This window comes from Panthera tigris, chromosome D1 (assembly GCF_018350195.1).
Source record: "Panthera tigris isolate Pti1 chromosome D1, P.tigris_Pti1_mat1.1, whole genome shotgun sequence".
NCBI lineage: Eukaryota > Metazoa > Chordata > Mammalia > Carnivora > Felidae > Panthera > Panthera tigris.
The window spans coordinates 13,152,476-13,175,048 of NC_056669.1; the positions used below are offsets into that span (position 1 = coordinate 13,152,476).

Below are 22,573 nucleotides of genomic sequence, written 5' to 3' on the forward strand. Positions count from 1 at the left end.
ACAGAGAGATGTTGGAGGACAGTCCTTTGTAAGAGGCCTCTGTCTACCGAGCGTGCCTTCAGAAGAAGGTAGGGGTGATGGCTTTCTTCCTTGAAGGATCATGTCATCCAAGTCTTGCTCATAATGCATTTGGCCTGACATTTACTCTTTTTTTTTTTTTTTTTTTTTTTTTAATGTTGGTCCCTCAGCCTCCTGCCCCCTCTGGTGCCGTAGAACGCTCCGTGAACAAGCTACAGAGTTAATAATAACGGGAATTTGGCCCCGCCACCGCTCTGTGACAATGCAAAAAATGACAGCTTAAACATTCGTTTGAATCAGGGGGTCTCTGTGAGGAATAATAAATACCAGAATAACTTCCCTGAAACTCAATTCACTGCTTTAAAAAAAAAATAAAAATAAAAGAAAGGGAGAGTGGGAGGAAGAAGGTATTCTGTTAAAAGAGGAGACTGGAGATCAGAGAGAAACCGGCCCAATCGGGAAATGCCAGCTATTAGGCCGTGAAGAATACAATGTGGGAACAGAAATGAGGGGGGGAGGATCGATACAGGAGCCGCTCTTGGAAACTATGTCTTATTCTCCACTCCGAGCAGGAAAGATTTTCCTATTTCCAGGTTTTTCTCCCTCCTTCACTGCAGGGCACTGTCGATACCAGAGAAACATTTATTTTGGCACAGATAAAGAACAGGTTTTGATCATCCCCTCAATGCCCAATTTTCCCCCAATCAAGGGAATGAAAGAAGAAATCTAGCCTTCCCTGGATCTTGGATGAACAGGAATATGGATTTACAAACTATCTGCCTATAGGGAGTCAATAAAACTCATTTTGAAAATGATGCCTACGTACCCGATGAACCATCAGATGATAATCAGAGGAGGGAAGTTATTCAAACATCCATTTCTATAGTCTTTGTTTTCATTCTCCCTTTCAAAACTCATCTCAATTTCTCTCTCTCTCTTCTTCTTCTTCTTCTTTTTTTTAAAATATGTACACACACAAAACCCTCACAAGATGAGAATTTTTGCAAAACATTTTAAAGAGCAAGGCTGTGATGGGAGAAAGCAAAAGACACACGGCAGCGATACAAGAGCTGCGGATTCACCTCAGTCCAGAGTGAGGCTTTTCCCGCTTTGCACGGCAACCTGAATTCCATACCGAGGGTCACAGATCCTCTTTGAATTGCCAGCTTACGTCGCTATGTGTTGCCACCTTGATGCTATTTAAACAGTTTTCTTTTAACGCTCAGACAGTGAACTGTTCTCCTTTAAACAGGCTTTTATTTGACAAGAGTACGTTCCTGCAGATCTGAAGCTCCACTAACCGTGCCACAATCGTGCCATGCTCCGCTATAATCAACCGTGTTGTACATTTGAGCAACGCTACGCACACAGACACGCGGAAGGAAAAAAAAATGCGCACAAAGAATTTAGGGTCATATAGCTCAGAACATTAAAAGGCAAAACTGTTCTCTGCCTCACATCTAAGGCAGGAGAGCTTTGAATGCCAGCTTCCGCGCATAATTATTTTCTGTTTTAAACATTTAACTGCGTGCTGCTGCTGTATCCTTGCTGAGGCTCACAATGAAAGCTACAAAACTAAGAGCCCTACTGTATGTTCGTCATTCCCGGCAACGTTCCTATGAGAAAACCTTATTAATGAGCTTGCAAACGAGCACCCAACAGGGAAATGTCACAAACAAGAGTGGCTAATGCCCCAGAAAATCAAATAACTGAACACTTGGCTGATTGTGGTGCCTTTCATATTTATAATAAAAAAGAGGGGGGGGGGCTTTAATTCACTAATTCTGAAGGGGTCAACACCTTGCTGAACAAAACAACTCATTTATTTATGTTCAGAAATCTCCAGATGATAAATTACATTGATGTTAATCACTTCAATGCATACTACACAATTAATATCTGTACTCACCACAAACTTAAAGATTATTAAAAGTATGACAGCATACACATCTGGCTGATTTTTCACATAATTGGGCACACCAATTTCTCCTGGTACCACAAATAAGGGTCCTAACAAACAAACACTGCAAGATTCTGTGTTCAATTAATTAGGACTTAAATCCACAAGACGAAAGCGATTCCAAGCTGCAGCTCGAGCCTGGTCTTCTGTACAATATGGTAGCACTCTATCTTACCCCTCCTCCTTTCCCCGCCATATTTAGGGTAAGCTATCTAGTGACATACAATGTAGGTGTTCATTATTTCCTTTTTTAAAAGTAATTTGTTTTTTTTTTTTTAACGTTTATTTATTTTTGAGATAGAGAGAGACAGAGCATGAACGGGTGAGGGTCAGAGAGAGAGGGAGACACAGAATCCGAAGCAGGCTCCAGGCTCTGAGCTGTCAGAACAGAGCTCGACACGGGGCTCGAACCCACGGACCACGAGATCATGACCTGAGCCGAAGTCGGACGCTTAACCGACTGAGCCACCCAGGCGCCCCTAAGAGTAATTTCTTAAAAGAACATAATTTATATAGAATTCAAATCCATTATCTGCCATTTAACCCTGTTCATATCCTGACTAATACCCATTTGTCTTTGATGAGGTAGAAAAGGTTTCCATAAGGCTTCATGTAACAAAATGGGTCAGGACTGAACCAAGTGGGTATATTTAATACCAACTCCATTAGGTCACATTTCCCCAGCAAGGTAGTCCTATTTACCCAGAAAACAGCAATGCTTAATCTGAGGTTCACGGACAAGCTCAGTATTTAATGGTAATAACCTAATGCTTATAACTGTTATCATCAGGAATTGTTTTAGGTAGCAAAGAAAAGGACATTAAAAAATAATAGCTATATATTTGCTGTGATGTTTATTAAACAAAATACATATAGCAAATAAAAATCCTAACTTGATAGATATTTTTACACAGGTCTTTGTTAGGGAAAAGTGATAGAGTGACTTAAAGGCAAATTCTTTATTTTTATTATTATTATTATTTATTTGTTTATTTTTTCTTTTTTTTAAATTTAACATTTATTTATTTTTGAGAGACAGAGAGAGAAAGAGCATGAGCAAGGGAGGGGCAGAGAGCGAGGGAGACACAGAAGCTGAAGCAGGCTCCAGGCTCTGAGCTGTCAGCACAGAGCCTGATGCAGGACTTGAACCCACGAACTGGGAGATCATGACCTGAGCCAAAGTCGGATGCTCAACCGGCTGAGCCACCCAGGCGTCCCATTTTTTATTAATTTTTAAATGCTTATTTATTTTTTAGAGAGAGAGCGAGCGAGTGCATGGGAGGGGCAAAGAGCGAGAGGGACAGAGTACCTGAAGCAGGCTCTGAGCAGTCAGTGCACAGCCTGACACAGGGCTGGCATTCAAACAGTGAGATCATGATCTGAGCCAAAGTCAGACGCTTAACCAACTGAGCCACGCAGTTGCCCCTTAAAGACAAATTCTAAATGAGGTAAAGGCACAGATGACCTGTGGATATGGGAAGAAAACTGGTCCTCGAATCAATGAAGTTAGGATAAATCTTTAGGATAAATGGACTCCTTAAATTGTAAGCAAAATGTGGTGAATATGTAATTTTGTTCCTCTTTTCCAGGTCTACGGGATTTTTATATTTATTTATTTATTTATTTATTTATTTATTTATTTATTATTTTAATGTTTATTTATTTTTGAGAGGAGGGAGGGGCAGAGAGAGAGGGAGACAGAGAATCCGAAGCAGGCTCCAGGCTCTGAGCTGTCAGCACAGAGCCCGACGCGGGGCTCAAGCTCACGGACCATGAGATCATGACCTGAGCTGAAGTTGGCCACTTAACCTACTGGGCCTCCCAGACGCCCCAAGGTTTAGGGGACCTTTAAAGGGCTTTTAAGAAGGTTAAGAGCTGCTGACTTTAAGGGTTTGGGCCGATTAAAAAGTGAGGGTCTAATGTAACTCCTCATAGAAGATCTCAAATAATTCCACATGCATGCAGACTGGCTGCTGAATCTCAGGTACTTAAGTATCTCTTCTTTTCTCGCTGCCATCAAGACACGGGGCTGCCTGTCTGCAGAGAGAGATGGGGTTAAACCACTAAGTGCTGGCCAATGACTGACAGAGCTTTAGCGCCCAATGACTGAGTGCCTTAGGCATTTGAGGCAGGAGGCTTTTGCGTTATCGCACAGCTGCTGGTGTTCAGGAGAGGAAAGCTGGTAGGAAATGAGGTAGAGAATTCCAGTCGTGTTTGAAGGAGCTACTTAAGGAATTCCTAGCTGACTCTGCCAAGTAGTCAGTAACGCTCCAGGAATGGAGGGTAGTGAACTGTCAGGTGACTTTCTTGAGCACAGAGTCTTATTCAAGATGCCAAACCAGACTCTAAATTCCCATTCAGATTAATATAATGGTTGATAACTCTTAACCTTTTTTTATGCAAAAAGCCTTTCTCTTTATATACATTCTGTAAAGGGAAGTATCAAGAGTAAAATGCCTGTGTGGTCCACTTTGGATAACAATAATAATAATAATAATAATAATAATAATAATAATAAACAACCCAGCCTCCTATACGAGGGTGCCATGTTAGAATTCACAAGTGATAGGCATGTCTTCGTTTTTGGAAGGCACTGGTCACTTCCCTCTGGTGGAGGGCCCGCGGTACTCTGTAAGACTGAAGTCAATCAAATGGATTCAGAGAGGGAGCTCTGTTCCTTTTCCTAGAAGGACAAACCTCTCTTGAATCTACAGGACACGGAAGACAAAGACACTCTGGGGACCCGGAAAGAGTTTAGGGGTGGTGACTGGGTGAACTTCTAGTCAGGTTTCACAAAGGAGTTAATGTATTATTAAAGCTAATGGGCCCCTACAAGGAAAGTTAATGGATATTAAGTTTGCTTAAATGAATTACATATTAACAAAGTCACAAGAAATCTACTATCTGCCAATTTAGATAATATCTGATCGTTTCTGTTTTCCCATTATAGGGACATTACACCACAATAGTTTTAGTGATATGAAAATTATAAGCATGATGCCCATAATGAAGCTACATAATGAAGGAGATGAGATGAATTAACAAGAAAAACCTGCATTATGTAATGTTAAATTGAGCCCAACTCACAGAGTAGGAAAAGGTTGAGAATGAGATCGGTGTCTTAGGAGCAACTTTTTATGCCTTTTCCCGGCCCCTGTTTGGCTCGGGCAATTCAAACATGTGATGGAGACCGTAGTGGGCTGAACGGTGGCCCCCAAAAGATAGGCCCAGGTCCTAACCCCGGAGCCTGAGAATGCGACCTTACTTGGAAAAAGAGGTCTTTGCGGATGTAATCAAGTTCAGGATCGTGAGATGGGACCATTCTGGATTAGCAGGGTGGGCACTAACTCCCACAGCAAGTGTCCTTACAAGAGACATGCAGAGAAGAGAAGGCTGTGTCGAGGCAATGCAAGAGACTGGAAAGAGGCAGCCACAGATCAGGGAATATTGGGGCCCCCAGAAACCAGAAAAGACAAGGAAGCCTTTTCTCCTGGAGCCTTTTGAGAGAGTGTGGCCCTGTCACCCGTTCGATTTTAGACACCTGCCCTCTAGAACCATGAGAAAATAAATTTGTTGTTCTAAGCCACCAAGTTTGCAGTAATTTATTAGAGTGGCTCTAGCAAATGAACGGACAGATTCACAGGTGGTAATGCTTTGCGTCTATCAGACCCCCCCCCCAGTCACTCCCTTTCCAACCAAACTCTTACAGCATTTCCACCATGTACATTCACATATCACCTGCAAGTTTTTCACAGGCCTCTCAGTTACAGAAGCTCCCTGATTAAAAAAAAAAAAAAAGTGAGAAGTTGGCTACTTGCTCGCAACTTTGCTGCAAGGATGGTTTTGTGCAGAAAACATTTTGGCAAGCAGAAGAGTCCAGAGAGAAAACAAGGGGAGCATCCTGAGTTCATCGAAGGGCACAGTGAGGAGACAGCCCCACTCACCACGATCTAGCTGCTATCGATGAAGCTACTGAGATGGTGGCAGTGATCTCAAAAGAGTTCCACTTTTAAACTCATTGCTACACTTTAAGCTGAAAATGGAAGAGAATGTGCAATGTAAAACGACATGCTGATGCAGAATGGGAATAAAAGCCCCTCTATAAAAAAAAAAAAAGAAAGAAAAGAGAATTCAGTACTTCTGATGGGGCCAAGAAAGTGGGAGGGATCACCTTAGGTTGTAAAGTTCACAAAGGAATGATTACAGTCAATATTCACAAAAGGCAATTAATTAAGTCATGTGGTAGAACAGATTGGGATCATCTTAAAGTTTTGCATTTGGGTTAAATGCAGTATTTTGAAAATCCTCACTGGCACTCGATAATATGGCAGCGTTTCAGGAAAATAATCCTTTGATTATTTCACTACTAAGACAACAAGATATAAACTCTACACTATATAAAACATATGTGTTCAATAAATGGCTTCTGAAATGTTTCTAGGCAACTGCTCCTCTGCGCTCTCGGTATAAAATACTCGGGTACCGCTGCGGTTTGAACCTGTGTGTCCCGCCCTCCCCAAATCCGTCTGTCGAAGTCGCAATGCCCACTGTTGAGGATCTGAGGAGGCGGGGCCTTTGGGATCAGTGCCCTCGGACCTTGGAAAGCAGCCCCCAGAGAGAGCTCTAGCCGCTTCCGCCCCACGAGGACGCAGCGAGGAGGCGGTGGCTGAGAGCCAGGAAAAGGGCTTTCTCCTGAACAGAACCATGCTGGTCGGCCTTCATCTTGGACTTTCCGGCCTCCAGGGCTGTGAGAGAGAAATCACCGCTGCTTATAAGGCACGCCGTCTGTGGTACCTGGTTAAGGCAGCCCCGAGCGCACTGGCAGGTACTCACACTGTACTTCCAGGTACCGCTGCGTCTGCAAGTTTCCGGTCACGGCAGGGTGCTCTACCTGGCAGATCACTGGGACCCCATCATCCTCCTTGTGAACCTTCAGCATCAGCTGGCTCGTCACAGTGTACATGTCTGACCACTCCTCCACCTCCGATTTGCCTGGGGGACACAGGATACACCGAGACCTCAGTCGAGTGAATTTCTATCACCCTGATTTTATATATTCCCCACTGCTCGCCTGCCCCACCATCGCCATTTTAACAAAGGTGATGGAAGTCACCTGGGGCAGGGTAAGCTGTGGGTAGATCACGGATAAAATGATAACTTCCTACTTTTCAACTTTGCAGGATAGTAGGTAAGATGTGTTGCAACCCCACATAATATATACTATTTTAATTTAACTGTATTACATATGCGTCTTCTAGCTTAAAACCTCCCACCAAAAGGCAGCTGAAAGTTGAACCACCGTGCCATCTGACTGCTGACGGCGTTTTGGAGGAGGAAAAGAGAAGCGCTTTTCACCCCTACAACCATCTGAACTTGAAACGTCTAGTAGGCTGTCGTGCGGTTTAAAAATTCCAGGACATCATCCAAATCTCCTAAGTAATTCAATCAGGAATAGAGATATAAACAAGCCCCTCTGCCCACCCCATCAGCAACAATTAGGAGGGAAAGTAAGTAAATGGATTTACATAATTGAAATTGTAATTGAAATGTTTCAACTCTGAGACTTTTGGAAGACCACAGAAAATGTAGTGGCGGTGGGTAGAGCAAAGTCAGATACAGGCTTTGGGCCAGATGGGAGACATGTCCAAGAACACCCAGAAAAGGAGGGAGGAGGCTTCCGGATGGGATGAATAGGCCAACGTGGCCCCTTTCCTGAACTCAGCACTCCCCGGGACATAGCGCACCATTAACTTTCTTTTAATGTTTTGTATTTATTGGTACACATTTAATGGCTCAATTCACTTAGAAAAGCAGAGGGGAAATGAGAAACTCCTTCCTTCCAAAACCATACCTAGGAAATAGGAGATTAAAACAGAGCAAGCTTTTTGAAACTTAAGCCGTTATATATAGATTTATCTCTTTCTAGATATAGATTTTTATATCCCCTTTCTAAAAGGGCTTATTCTTTTCTTCCTGGCACTCCTGATTTATTTAACAAGCACATACAGAGCACTTACCTTGCCCCAGATACCAGCTACAAGCTTTACAAACATTCACTCATTTCATCTTCCTAAGAATCCCATAAAATCTGTAATCTTAATATCCCATTTTAGCAGAAACTGCGGCACACAGCTAGCATTTCTGTCCAATGACCAGAGGAGGTTAGCCCCCGGGGACTACTTGGAAAGGGATAAGAATGCCGACATGTACCTACAACTCAGGATGACTGACACTTAAGGGTCAAATAGGGGACGGGCTGTGGCCACGGCGATGACGAAGGTGGCAGATGTTTGCAGGATCTGCCTGTGCTGCTGTCACAAACTGGGAACTTGGCAAAAGAACGGGCTGGTGAAATGGGCAACTGAAGCACAGGTGCCATGAGAGAAGGGGGGCCTGCAGATTCACAGTGAAGATAAAATTCTTAGTCCACTTGGCAGAGCCGTCCCTGCAGGAAAGCACATGGTCCGTGAGCGGACAGTGCGGTAAGGCATGTTAGAATGACCTGGAGTTCAGCATGAAGGCTGTTAGACTATTTTTTTTTTTAATGTGTAACATGAGAAAGTGGGGTTCTGACCCACCCTGGGTCACAGGGTAAATGAGAACCTGAGTTCAGTGACCCCTCTAACACCTCTTCCCGGTCTAAAGAGTTCTGGTGTATAAGTCTAGTTCTTTCTGAGTGTTGGAGTAAATATCCAGGAACACGTATCACCACAAACCCTCAAACCACGTAAGGAGGATATGCATTAGATTCAATAAAGTGCCCTTAGGCTTTGGCTTCAGATGCATTTAGCAATTGATTATAAACCACACTTATATGGATATTTTTGTTTTAGGGGCATGTTTTGCATTTATCTTGCGTTTCCACAAAGGTAGATGCCCTTGCAGGAATCAGGTGCCCACTGACAGGGGCAGCCCGCGCCTCACCTTTTAGCTCCTTGTTCCCTTTGAACCACCTGATAGTCGTGGCTGGTTTGCTGGCCATGGCGGTGCAGTTGACTTCGATCTCCTCGCCTTCCACCGCGGTGTCTTTCTGGATATCGATCATCAGATTGCGTGGTGGGACTACAAATTAAACATGTGCGCTTTTTAAACACAGAATCCATTTCTGCACATGGCCTTCTTTTCATTAGAAACTAGCACCACTGCTATCAAAAAGAGGAGACAAATAACGGACGTTCCTGATGGGAATTTAAAACAAACTGCTACCAGAGGGGAAAAAAGAAGTACAAAGCCATTATCAAACAAGGTGAATCATATCATGCGCGAGTTGTGAGTTTAGAATTTCTCTCCTAAAGTCACCTTATAAAAAATGCCCATTCTCCCATTCCCCTAACTTTTCAATGACCAAGCTGTAACAATGTAGGTATCAGATGAGCTGTCAATCGGTTATTAGAAAATTGAACAGGAAGTAGATACAAACGTAAGATGAGCAAACTCTATTGAAATTATCATCCTTATCTGGAAGGATGTGAAAGGACTGCTTCTCCTTGAACTCAACCCTTGGATTTCAATCTTCATATAAAAGATTCCAAAGACAACCAGCTTTGGAATCAAACACCTGGAGTCCCTTAAAACAATCACTCACCATAAATATACGTAGAAAAGTTGTGCCTCGGAACCAGTTGCATTCAGTTAAAAATATTCATAGAGCACCAGAATGCGATCATGACCTCCAATGGATGGCATGGTAAAAAACCACTGGCTATGAAGATGCAGTAATATAGGAAATGCCAGTTAATTTGCATTTTCCCACGTCATTTTCCCACGTTCTGAAATCTCATGCTCCAGGTTTTAGACAGCAAAGGTGAACAAGACTATAAAGTGCTTACAAGTCAACTTTATACATCAGAATTAAAGCCACTCTTTTTAAAACACACTAGAGCATATGGAATAAGATGGTCAGGATAAAATATTTTAGGGCTACAATGCTGAATATCCAATCCAGAGTATGTAAGATGATGGGGATGGTGAAGAAAGTACGTTATCTTGTATGGAGCTGAGTTGGCAGTGAAACTTTGCATAAGGTGCAACCTTACCTCAAGACTGAGCTTCTTGAAATAAAAATCAGTAAGAATACTGAATTCAGTAGAGTGAATCTAAGACTATGTGCCCTGACCACCATGAATAAGCAAAGACAGTTCTGAGACTTATGATTAATAAGTTTCTCAACTCAGAAGAGAAACAAGAAATTAAATATGTATAAACATGCCATCCCGATGATCAAGTTGAATAATAAATCTCTGATACCGCTTCAATAAATTATGGGATTAAACCACGTATTTGGGATTTCCAACTGTTCCAGCCCAATGTAAAATTCTGTGTACGGGAAGACTTTTACACTGAACTGAAGCCCTTAAAATTCCTACCGAGAACGACGGAAAAGGAAACAGACATGTTGCGTATGTTTTTCAGCAAGACAGTGTGTAGGGGGTGTGTGTGTGGAGGGGTAACTATTAGAGCGAACCCAGGCCTCTTCTTTGTTCCCTGTGTAAAAGGAAAAGAACACATTTGCTCAACTGGATGTGTTGCCCAAGTGATATGGCCCAAGTGAGTAGTTAAACGTGGCCAAAAACTACCCTTGCTTACATTAATAAATAAATAAATAAATACATACATAAATAAATAAATAAGCAGAAAGAGAGAGAGTCTAACATCCAATTTGGAATTGCACATCTGCCAGCATTTTAAGAGACACAGAAAAGCAGTTACAAAAGTAAATGGGACGACTTCAGCTAGCTATTTCCTTAACAGAGATATTCTTGCCAGATGACAATCAGGACGGTTATGGATTTTCATCACGCACCTAGATGGTTGATACAGAATACACAGAGAGACTGCATGTTTAGGACCAACAAATACTATCCAATTCTAAGTGCAGTATCATAGGGATATTGAAACAAAATGCTATTGTTAGAGCAAATGTCAGAGGAGAAGGCTGCCCAAGCCTAGAGAAAATAAGATCTCGGTGAGCTAGGAGGAACAAAAGTAAGAGGCGCTAAGATAAAACGCCAAAGAGTAAAAGACGCGGGAATGTCCCCCTACAGATGGAGGAATCAAAGTCGAATGAGAATTCTTGTCATGGTTCAGACAAAACTAAAAGTGATTTCTGATGTTGCCATACGCGATGATTCCCAATGAGAAACGTAACTGAAGAGATATTCCTCAGTTTAAGGAAATTCAAACTGAGTAGCAGAGACTCAAGGAAAGCGGTTCTCTTCGGCCATGACAAAGAGGGCAGAGAGACAGCGTTCTCTTTCCTAGAAGTTGCTACAGAATGGAGTCAGCTGCATTCCACCTTGTGTGCCCAACTTTGTGGAGGAAACCCTTAAGGCTCGCTCTGTGGTAACCTGGGGATCTTGATGGGAAGAGACCCAGGAGTAGTTAAAAAGGCTGCGGTACGTACTGCTGTCAAGTCTCAATGACACCCAGCCTCCAACACAGGCTTTGTCGGGTATTTGCTTTCTGTGTGTTCCTGAGTATCTTTCCTCCACACTCTCCTTGTTCATGCTGAGCCTGAAGACGGCTTTAGCTCCCCTCATCACAGGCTTCTCCTAACCGTCACTAGGTGTTCTTCAGCGGTATTCTCTCTGCAAGATGGAGTCGGTCATGGAGACGATGGCATGCTCTTTCCACATTACCAGTAATGTCTGCTGGTTCAAAAGGGCAGGTATAAATGAGGCCAGAGGAATACTTACCAATGCCTCTTAGATTTTCTTTGGAGGTTGGGAGTCTGACCGGCAGCAAAGAGACCCTCATCTGGATTACTAGTGTTTGACATGGTCCCTGCTAACTCTTCCTCTTCTGCAGCAGATATACCATGAAGTTCCCTAACCCTTCAGGGTGATGCAGCGCTGTCTCCTAGGGTTATCTTCCTGAAGAGCTAACGTTACCTAACTTCACGGCTAAGGTACACATATGGAAAATTTCCCAAGTCTGGGAAAACAGGGCCAGTGCAGGAGAATAAAGGACTCGTTTAGTGTGGAGAAGAGCATCCTGAGAGAGTGGGGTGATTTTTTTTTTCCAAGTCCACGCTGTTCTTAAGATTGTGGCCAGGATTTCTGACTTTACGAATATGAGAAGAAGAAAACAGTCAAGTACAGTGGGAGTCGTGTGGTTTACAAACATAAAATCAAATATGATCATGTGAGTCCTAATGGTTTATTGATATCAGTAATAAAGGTGACTTCTCTCTGATTTTTTTTTTCAAAAGCAAGAAAGCTTTGGAAAATATAAATGAGGCAATTTAAGTGTTTCTTAAAAAATGGTGCAGGGCAAGAAAAACTTAAAGTTGATTTTGGTCTGTTAATTGTCCCCTGTTCTCCCTTTAACTCCGTAACGTCTACTCTAATACAAAAGTGGTTAGTAAAGTATAAAAATCCATTTATACAAAAAATGAATTGAAACTGCTACTAACCAGAGAATACACTTATACATGCTCCGCTAAACAGACACATTTAGTAAAAACTGCCTGCAGCCATTAATGAAAATAACCAAAGATGTATGTAAGGAGGTGCATACAGATGAAAACCTGAATGAAAATCACAGAAGGGAAATACTAGAAAATAGCAAAGAAATGTCAAGGTTCTTCTTAGCTAACCTCAAATCTATAAAAGTGCTCATTATAAACATCAACGCCTACAACATTAAAAAAAAAAATCCGCAATATCAAGATGAGTCACACGTTAATTACAACAAAAGAGGAGTCTTAAAGCTGATCAGTATGTGAAATCTCACTCCCAAACCCTTTTAAATAATTAGGTTCTTCTGTTCCTGGAATCTTAAGAGTGAACACTAATCTTAAAAGGACAGGACTGTAATAACATTAGCTACTATTATCAGTAACTATATTTATCTTAAAGCGGCGTATTCTATTTCTCGGGCCACTGTTTCCCTGAATACTGGTATAAAGAGAGTCCTGTACTACGAAAGGAACCAACTCACACAAGTGTAAGAAGTGAATGGATATCCTACAAGGCACCCAAATGCACGCAGAGTATCACTGGAGGGTTTTCAGTTTTTACACGGATAACATAAATACGCATCATAGTAACCAACAAATAACCACCTCTGAGCTCTTAGAATTATGCTGAAGGTTTTCCTGAATGCTTCCAACAACTAATAGGCACATGCACTAAAAGCAGTGTCTTCCACTCAACGAGAAGGTAGACAGCCGTGTGAGTACCTATATGGAGTCCTTTTCAGAGAAGCATGGATAGAAACAAAGACTAATAGATCACTCTTCATTCATTCGAATATCTGAAAATTCTAAACCTTAGAAAAAAGGTTTGAAAAGATGAGTACCAGTGAAAATTGTCAGATTTTGGAATATGAAAGACTCAAACACTGATGATAACAATCTCACTCTGTCAAAGAATCCTACAGTCAATTCAATGGTAAGAATACTAAATGAACACATAATATCTGCAGCGAGAGCATCGACTAGTGTTACTTCCAAGTATGTTTAAGTTAATGCTTCCACACAATATAAGCAGGAACCTATTACCTCTAGAATAATCAGACCTCCAGAAGGATTATAGGCATAAATGCCTCTCAAAAGTCTAGTGCCGTTGTGCTGACTCCCAACCACTGGGCATATTCAGTCAAACGGGCCCGATCTAGTGGGTCTGAGAACAAATGTACCAGATACTGGAAACTGACAGGCAGTCACTGCTTGCCTGTGGCCAGCTATGCTCCTGAAAACAAAAGATGTGCACCTTTGGGGAAAAATCTTAAAACGGCAGCATTTGGGATTTTATTAAGAACAACCTAGGCTAGAAGGCACAAAGGATATGAGCCAGAACAGTGGGGTCTGTTTCAAGGTCTGTGATTCTAGATTCTTACCCGTGTGCTTTGTGAGTGGGGCAAGATGGCTAGTCTCTGTTATTATCATTTCTCTCTGTGAAATAGTCGTGTTTAAAGGTATATGTAGAAAAATATCCTGAAAATTCAAAATGCTGCAAGTTCATTCCCTTCTGTTGCTGTTACTCTTGTGGAAAGGCCAGAAACGATGACGGGTCGATGGGCGGATGGTCAGTTTGGAGTCTGTGCAGCCAATGACTTACTCCAAAAAGCCAACAGTGTTTTCAAATACTTCTGAACAATGAGGTGGACAGAAAACTTCAAGTGCATGTATGTGATTTTGCACGATACCAAAATAGTCATCCTTCCATGCTTATTTCTACAGATCTCATATGGGTTAAGGCTAGAATTAAAGACAGACATGTACCTCTGAAAGCCGTTAAAGCCATCTACCATTAAACACAGACCACGTTAGAAACTGCATGACCTGACATGAAATGTGACTTCCTGAAATCAGTGTTCCTCTTACCGAGAACATGTATGTAAGTGCTAGGAACATGTTTTAGTTTAATGGATAAAAAAAAATGTATTTTCCCTTCTACAGCTGTGTTTAAACAAAGTAATGGGGCAGCAGCTCCACGCATAAATCCATAAATACATATATGTTCACACACACTAAGCAAAAATGTCCTTCATGTTTATCTTTCCTTCTAATCTTCATATCATTACACTGAAAACCTGCACTCTGCCGCCTCAAATAGACTTTGATTCATGATCTTTCTGAAGGTGTAAATCAGAGATCTTGCCTCATGTTAGAGCGAACGTCCTTGAAAACTCAGTTTCAAAAATCCACATCAGCTGGTATTATGTCCTGGTATACAGCTTTGTCTAAAAAAGGTGACTAACTCAGGCCATCTTCAACACAGGGATATCTGCTGACTGTATCAAAATATAAATAGGGAAACGTAGCTACTGGGAATTTCCAGAAAATCACAATCTGGTGATCATAACTGAAGACATTCAACTCACTAGAGGTGTTCTTAGCAGCCTGTCAACAGTCCTTGCTTATTATCAGCCTTCTCTCCCTAGAAACTCTTAATTCTTTTATGGCCAACGGTTGCAATTTGTGGCAAAGTGTGTGTTCATGGGGTATGATTTTTACAGCATAATCTAGAGCATAAGCAATACACAAGGCAGTGAGGAAAGCCAAAGATAAGGAGATCAACGATATTAAATGAGATGTAAGTCAGAAGAAAGAATCATTAAGCGGGTTTTATAACCGCGCTCTGCCATGGGGTAGAGATGTGGTAGCCCATCTCCTCCTTCCTTGAACAGAACAACAAAAAAAAATCCCGGTAGTTAGAAGCAACGACATTTCATGTGGTGAGTGACTCATCGGAGGGCTCTAACTTCTCTTGATCTTTGCTTCTGAAGCTTGAGGGTTCAAGCCCAAGAACACATGGAATCTATAAAGACCGCTGATTGCCATTCCTTAGAGTGTTTGGTAAAAGAGGCTATTTTTTAAAGTCAGCAAGATGGGTGGTGATTCTTCCTAAAACAGGCTTGAACAGCAACAACATTAACCATTAACCTTTTCCTTGTTGCTGGAAGCCATCGGTAGTAAGGGCCACCCCACTCCGTTTCCCGGGACGCGCCCCATGCGTCTCTTACCCAGCACTGTGATTGTGGTGTAACTTTCCTGGGGAGGGTCAGTGTAGAGCTGGCAAAAGTATCTTCCTTCATCCGAAATCGAGACATTTGTCAGCGACACTTTGAGTTCACTGCTAGAAAAATTCAGCAACTGAAACCTGCTGTCCTTCAGAGCTGCGAGACAAAACACAGAGGCAGTGATTAGGAGGAAGCGGACGGACCATCCATTTTCCTTACCTTGGGGAGGAGGAAGTCAGGTGACTGGAAAGGCCGCTACAGAGTAGAAAAATCGAGTAAGTCTTTGGGCACCTGTTGGGTACTTCTTCATGCTTCCTGAATTACTGTTTTGGGCTTCAACGATAACTGCACGTAGACAAATAACCTTGTCTGAAAGGAAAGTGACACACATGGGGCCTGTGGGTGTAAGAGCACGCGCAAACACACAGACGTGCGGGCACGTGCCCACACCCACGCACACGCACATGTGCTCCTTGCTGTCACTTTCAGCACGTGCTCATAAATCGTATCAGATTTTCCATTGGAGTTCAGCAAAATGAAAACAGAAGGAAGGGCAGGCTGTGAGGATCCTCTGGACGTCCAGGGACTAGGATGTACTCCCCTTGAAAAAGAGTGCTTCCAAATTATGAAACCCCCCAAAAAATCATTATTAGTAATTTGAAAAACAACATGGAAGCAATTTAAAAACATTTTACAACAAAACAATCCCATCTGCATTTAACTTGGATGCATCTTTGTATCTGGTATGGTTGGAGGTGAAGCTTCCCGAAGCCCACGACCCAGGGCCTCCCAAAGCCTCAGGCCCTGCCTGCAGTTTTCCAACTTCAGCTTCAGCTTCACAACAGCAAACAGAGGAGGATAAAGTAGGAAATCAGAGTCACCACAAAAGTAATGTTTGTGGGCTTTTCATTCATTTCAAACATTCACCTTTAAAGTCCTTCTACTAATTTTGGCAAAGGCTAGATTCATTTATAATGACCAAAATTCACTTTAAGAATGACTGGCTCCTCTCCTTTGACCTTCCTTCACCCTCTTAGATGCTCCTTGGGTTTATCAACTCCACACTTCCTGAATGTTCTGGGGCGTTGGGGAGGAGGGGGACAAGTAGATGGGAAGGGACGTTCCTCTACATGTGCTTTGATGAGGTACCGATGTTCTCAAAGAGCAGTTTTTTGAAAGACCTGACTCTTGGTCTTGCTAAGCTCAGACATCCACCTGAACCATTTCTAGGATATACAATTGAGTTTCAATGATTACCTTCTGTGATATCATATTCGGTAAGGTTCCAGCACATGGTAACCTCCATCTACCAGAGGCTATGGTGATAGGAGAGTTTGGTTTTGTCTCCATAGGCACAGATTGCCTTGGAAACTTCAATCTTCAAACCAAACAGATTACCCTTCAGAATGCTATATTTTCTTTGCCTTACCCTATTTGAGTTGTTGTGTCCGGGACTCAATTGCAATTCACCTTGAATTACTACAATCAATTCCTATTGCAAAGTAAGACCGCTTTACTTTTAAAAGGGACCATTCAAGGTTTCTATTAAGTAGAAAGATTATGATTGCATGTCTCTTCTTCCCTCTGAAGAATTGACTAAACTTTAAGCATCTAACATTAAATTTAGAAAAGGAGGCCTTGGCAATCTCTTTATCAAGACAACATGTAGGAAAAAAAAAGTTGCCATCTAATACTATTGAGATGGAAACTTACGCCTGAAGTCCCTGAAATAAATGGTCTGCCTGTTGGGATTCAGCAGCTGGATCACAGAGTCGTCACTCTTATTGACTTGGCAGCTGATGGTCGCAACTTCTCCCTCGATCACTGTCACGTCTTTCGTAAACAAATTCTGTCCATCACCTTTAAAAAAAAAAAAAAGGAGAAAAGAATTTCCATCGATTAAAATTTGGCTCATGGCTCAGTTAAAATGAGAAGCAAGAAGTGTGTTAGAAAATGGACTCCAGAAGCAACACTGGTGTGGCTCCCTCACTCATCCCAGAGAGATCCAGGGGCCAAATGCAACTTAGCCTGGAGTCAACGCGCTCTCAAAAGTGGGGATGCCAACGTTCCAGCTTCCGCTATCTTATACCAGTTAAGGAGTGTGTTGGAGAGGTACGGAAAGGTCAGAGAATTCACTTTTCTAAGAAGCTGCAGCTGTCACAAATGGAGTGGGGGAGAAACATATACTCAACCTCAGCTCACACGCCCTTGAGCTAAGCTCTTTGGTCGCCTCACAGAAAACTCAAGGGACCACTTAATAGAAGTAGGGGAGGAGGGCTCAGTAAATAACTTTCTCTTGTTAGTGGCTGTCGACGTTCCCAAGGTGTAGGCAGGTCAGTTGTTTACTGAGTGGGAGTGAGGACCTACCCAGCTAGGACTCTCTGGAATCTCCATCAAATCCTGGGAGAGCTTACAGTTCAGTCTGTTACTCTGCTCTCAGAAACTAACACCTTCCAGACTCACCGAAAGCCCCAGGCAGTCCCAAACCATGCCCCTTCTGCAGCTTGCCCATCTAGCCACTCAGAACATCTCTTTCAGAACACATCAAAAAGTTAAAGGTTACAGATCCACTGATACGGGCTTCTCTCCAGATCTGCTCTAGTTTGTTGCTTCTAAGATTAGTGACAGTGGCCAGCGTGCCTCATGAATGTCCCATAGGATCCACAGCACGGGTAGGAGGAGAGCAGAATTCAGTTCAATAGCAAAAGATGAAGCAACTGTTGAATGTCCAATTCTGCACCTGGGATAGCAGAGGATATAGAAATACAGGACCCCGTCCCAACCTTTCAGAGGCTGCAATGTGGGGGGGGGGGGGGGAGGGGAGGGGAGGGGAATGGATACCTAATCTTCACTTACGGAACAAAAAATGCAGAATGGGCAATGGGTATGTACAAAGGTCGGTCGGGAAGATTGCTTTTTGGCTGGATGATCTCAAGTAAATTATTTCAAGTCCCCGCGCCAGTGTCTCATCTGCAAAATGGGGACAGTAATTCAAAGCCCTCTCCCAGAGCTGTTGGAAGGATTGAGAAAGGTAATAAATATAAAGCGTTTAGCACTGTGTCTAGCTTCTTATAAAGCTGAATAAATGAGAGCTGCCCTCCTCATCACCATCATTTCTGTAGTTGTCAAATCCAAACATTTATTAGGCAATTCCACATGCTGGGGGGTAGTGTGCGTGCAAGAATGAAGGCTCACACTCCCTCCTCTCAAGCTCTCTAGGTAATTACAGATCAGGGTGGTTTATTCACTCCTCCCGCCAAAATACAAAACAAAACAACAACCCCAAAACAACTTTGTCACATTTAGAGACAAAGGTCAAAATAAATCCTATCGCAAAAGAGAGAGAGAGAGAGGGCGCGAGAGCGCGCATAAGTAGAGATGCAATCGTTGTAAATGGAGGATATCCACCTGCTATCGTATTTCTGCTGAAGGATCCTTGTTTGCCAGGACACAGCGAGGAAGTGTGAGAAGGGTGTGAGATGGCATTAAGCCAAATCCACCTAGAAGCAGACCAGCCTCTGACAGAGGATTAGAAAGGAGAGGACTAGGGGTTAAGGACAAAATTATTAGAGCCGCAGATAAAACAAAAACTCTTGGTGCTCGAGGAGTAAACCGAATTAACCTAGGTGTGCGAATGCAGGCCCCCAGGGCTGGCAGTGAGCGGAGAGGGTAAATATTCCCTAGCTTGATCCAGCAGTGAAAGCTTAGTGGGCTGAACAATGTTATAGAGTAACAACAAAAAGAAGACGTGATCAAAACAACCAAAACCAAAACCACAAAGGAACTCTTATTTTTTCCTCTGTGGATTACTGGGACAGACACGGAATTCAGAAGCCAGCTGGAGGGAGCGGTGTAGTCCCAGATCTGAGAAAAGGACAAGGAAAAGGGAATTCCTGCCAATCAAGCAAGCTTCTCAAGGTGGCTTTACCGGCCCTGGAAAGAGTATGTACAGAAAGGACAACACGCTAATTTCCTTGGGGTAACCCAATCCAGTAAGAAAACTAAGGAGACGTGAAACCGCACATTTCCAAAGCTGTGTCGGTCTTAAGTCATGGGAGCTGCCTTGAGGAGATCAGAATACCAAATGGGGTCCACTGGGGTCTACTGGGCCATGGGCAGAGATTTCCTCTACCTGAAGAAATCTATTGCCAACATAAATAAGAATCTTCACTTTATAGGAGGAACCTAAAGAAAGGCTAGCTGGTGATAGGCCTTAATCCCCTCAACATAAATCAAGGCCTTACAGTTCCTCACCACTACCTTGTAGGTACTGGAACTTATTAAAGTCAGTGGCAGTTCCACTGGACCCTAAGAAAACAGTTTCTGTGGAACTAACTATACCATTTAATTTCAGTCTTTCCTCGGCATGCTAGTATATGCTTTCTGAATAGCGTCTACATCCACGTTAAGGCTCTCAAACATTTGCACAGGAGATGGGGACAAACAGAAGTTGACCGTGATGTTGTGTGTTAAGCAATTAAGGTAATAAAACGGAATCAGAGGAGTTTTGTCTGTTAAAAAGTCTGAACATTCTTTTTTTTTTTTTAACTTTTATTTATCTGTTTATTTGAGAAAGGGGAGGGAGGGGCAGAGAGGGAGAGAGAGAATCCCAAGCAGGCTCCGCAAGGGGCATGGGGCTCCAACTCACAAACCATGAGACAGTGACCTGAGCCGAAATCAAGAGTCAGTCGCTTAACCGACTGAGCCACCCAGGCTCCCCAAAAAGCCTGAACATTCTTAATTATTACTCAGAGTTAAGTAACATAAGACCAGATCCCTTTACTGTGTTGTCACTGAGTAAATCATTCAGGTAGAGTTTTTGCCCTTGTGTGTGCGGGCAGAGAATGTGCTCTGCAAATCCATGGTGGTACCATCATCATTACTGTGTTATTTTTTGTAACTGCTAAAGCCAACCTAAAATCCAATGTCTCCGAAAATGACGGTTCCTAGCTATGTTAACATGGTCATAATACTAATGTTAAAAAATTACAAGCGATAGTGAAATATTTTGCTCAAAGAGATCAAAGCGCCTTGGCTGACGGTGGCCCAAGAACGTCACTGCAAAAATCACCAATAAATTATACGGATCAGCTGGACAGCAGTTATATTAAACAGATCTCCATACTTTGAGATGCCGTAAGATGGCCGCAACGGGGTAATAATGACCTATTTATTTGAGGCAAAGAAAGTGAATGGCAGTGATGAGAATATATGTATGTCAGTACTCTTAACTGCCTGAAGCCTTTAGGTAAAAATAATTTCTGCTCACAGCCTCAAATATTTCTTCCAAACAGAAGGGTGCACTGTGACTTGATAAATTTCCCCTTGAAACAGATATCATGACAATTAGGTTGTTGCAAAACACAACTTGATCTGGAGTAGAAGGGTACACGCAGGCAACATAGGTGCCTTTCTTAAATAATCCACTTAAAAAAAAAAACCTTGCTGATTTTCTAAAACTCAATTAGCAGATGTACTGTCAAGGCAGAAACAGCACATGTTCTGGGCAAAAGAAATCAAGTAAGTACAATATACTGTCGCCATTAAATAAGGGTGTTAACAGCAAGGTAATTTATTTTAAGGGCGGAACAATGTCTGACATGTATAGACATTTTTGACTGCTAATTCGTGTACACGGGTGAGGTTTAGGAGACAGAATCAAAGTGGATTTTAATTTATACCAATAATAGTATTCTCTATAACTTCTCTATTTGCTACCCCCACCCCCCCCACCCCCAATTTCTAAAAACACAACACTGGCACTGGAGAAGCCTGTTCACTCAAGAGCAAGTTTCCCGTAGTAAACTAGAAGTTGCTGGGACATTTATTCACAAGACAGACAAAGCACATTGTCTAAGAAAAGAAAAAAATTTTTTTTTGATTAGTAAAGACCATTTCAGCGGGGTTGGTTAGGGCTGGAGGGAGGGTGGGGGTGCCGTTGGCTTATAAATCCCTTATTCAAGTGGCTTAACTCATGGATTCTTTCCTGAAACCTCATTTTGCTAGAAGCTCTATTTAAATGGCGTTACACCACACACTAGCACTGACTGGATTCTACTCCATCCACAATACGGCCACCTGAAGGGGGTGACGGGGCAAATCTCAAAGCCAGAAGCCCAGATGAGAAAGGGGGAAGGGAGCACACGTCTATACAGTGCTAGGCACTGTGCTGGTCGCTCTGCACACGTTTCCCTCTCAAACTCCTGGAGTTCTCAATATCCCCACGTCAGAGACTAAGAACCTGAGACCCAGAAACATTCAAACAAGTCTCCTAGCGTAAGTCAGCTAAGTGTCGGAGCTGGTGTTCGAACCCAGTTCCGTCAGCTTCTCTGGCCCCATACGGTTTGTAGTTTTTAGCCAGCCAACATCGGGATCGGCTGCCAAGGTTCTACTGGCTCAGCCTTGGAAAATTTACTTGCCTTTAAAGAGGGTTATTTCCCTACGAGCAACTTCTGATATTTTTTTTTTTATTTCCATAATTTATCCAGAACACAATTACACACTTCAAGATGAGAGAGAAACTGTCCTGAATGTAAAACACCTTGTTTACTACCGCTTCTCTCTTTCAGCACTCAGCACACTTTGCCCCTGGAGAATGCCTTTATTACCGGTGCATGGCGGGCATTGGCCAGCACCGAGAGCTCGCCCCCGCGGCCTGGCTGTTGATCAAGAAAGCACTTCATTTACACCGGGGGAGTCTCTCCAGTCAAGTCTATAATAAAAGGGCAAGTCATAGTTAGAACAGAATTTGGTTTATACTATGGCAACTATGTAAACTCTGACACTGAGGAACGCTGAGCACTCTTAAGTGGGAAGATAGTTTGCCCAGAGAAAGAGCAAATAGAGTCCCCTGACCTACTCCTTCAGTAGCAAAATCATATCAGGGAAACCTTTTTAATCCCCCCAACTCTGCTATATGTTAGACTGAACCTCACATTAAATCAGCACAGTCAGGTTGTCTATCAAAATAGGCAAAAGTCAAACCAAAAATACAGATTGTTGAAAAAAAAAATCCTGCCAATGATCAACGTAGCCGTTAACTTCAAGGAGCCACCACAGTTCTGGAAATTTTGCCCTAATTAAAGGCTCAGGAGTATGAATTCTTCTCCTCTAAGAGGTATCTAAGTT

At 42.6% G+C, this 22,573-nt stretch overlaps 1 protein-coding gene across 5 annotated transcripts in view; it reads right to left on the bottom strand.

The window, feature by feature from the left end:
• CADM1 (cell adhesion molecule 1) overlaps window positions 1-22,573 on the bottom strand; it is a 329,180-nt gene that overhangs the window by 49,749 nt on the left and 256,858 nt on the right. For all 5 annotated transcript variants that reach the window (XM_042959431.1, XM_042959430.1, XM_042959429.1 and 2 more), the window contains exons 2-5: window positions 17,159-17,305; window positions 15,449-15,601; window positions 8,903-9,040; window positions 6,812-6,970 (exon numbers count right to left, since the gene is read on the bottom strand). In XM_042959431.1, coding sequence (XP_042815365.1) covers window positions 6,812-6,970; window positions 8,903-9,040; window positions 15,449-15,601; window positions 17,159-17,305 — 597 coding nt within the window. The remainder of the gene's footprint in view (window positions 1-6,811; window positions 6,971-8,902; window positions 9,041-15,448; window positions 15,602-17,158; window positions 17,306-22,573) is intronic.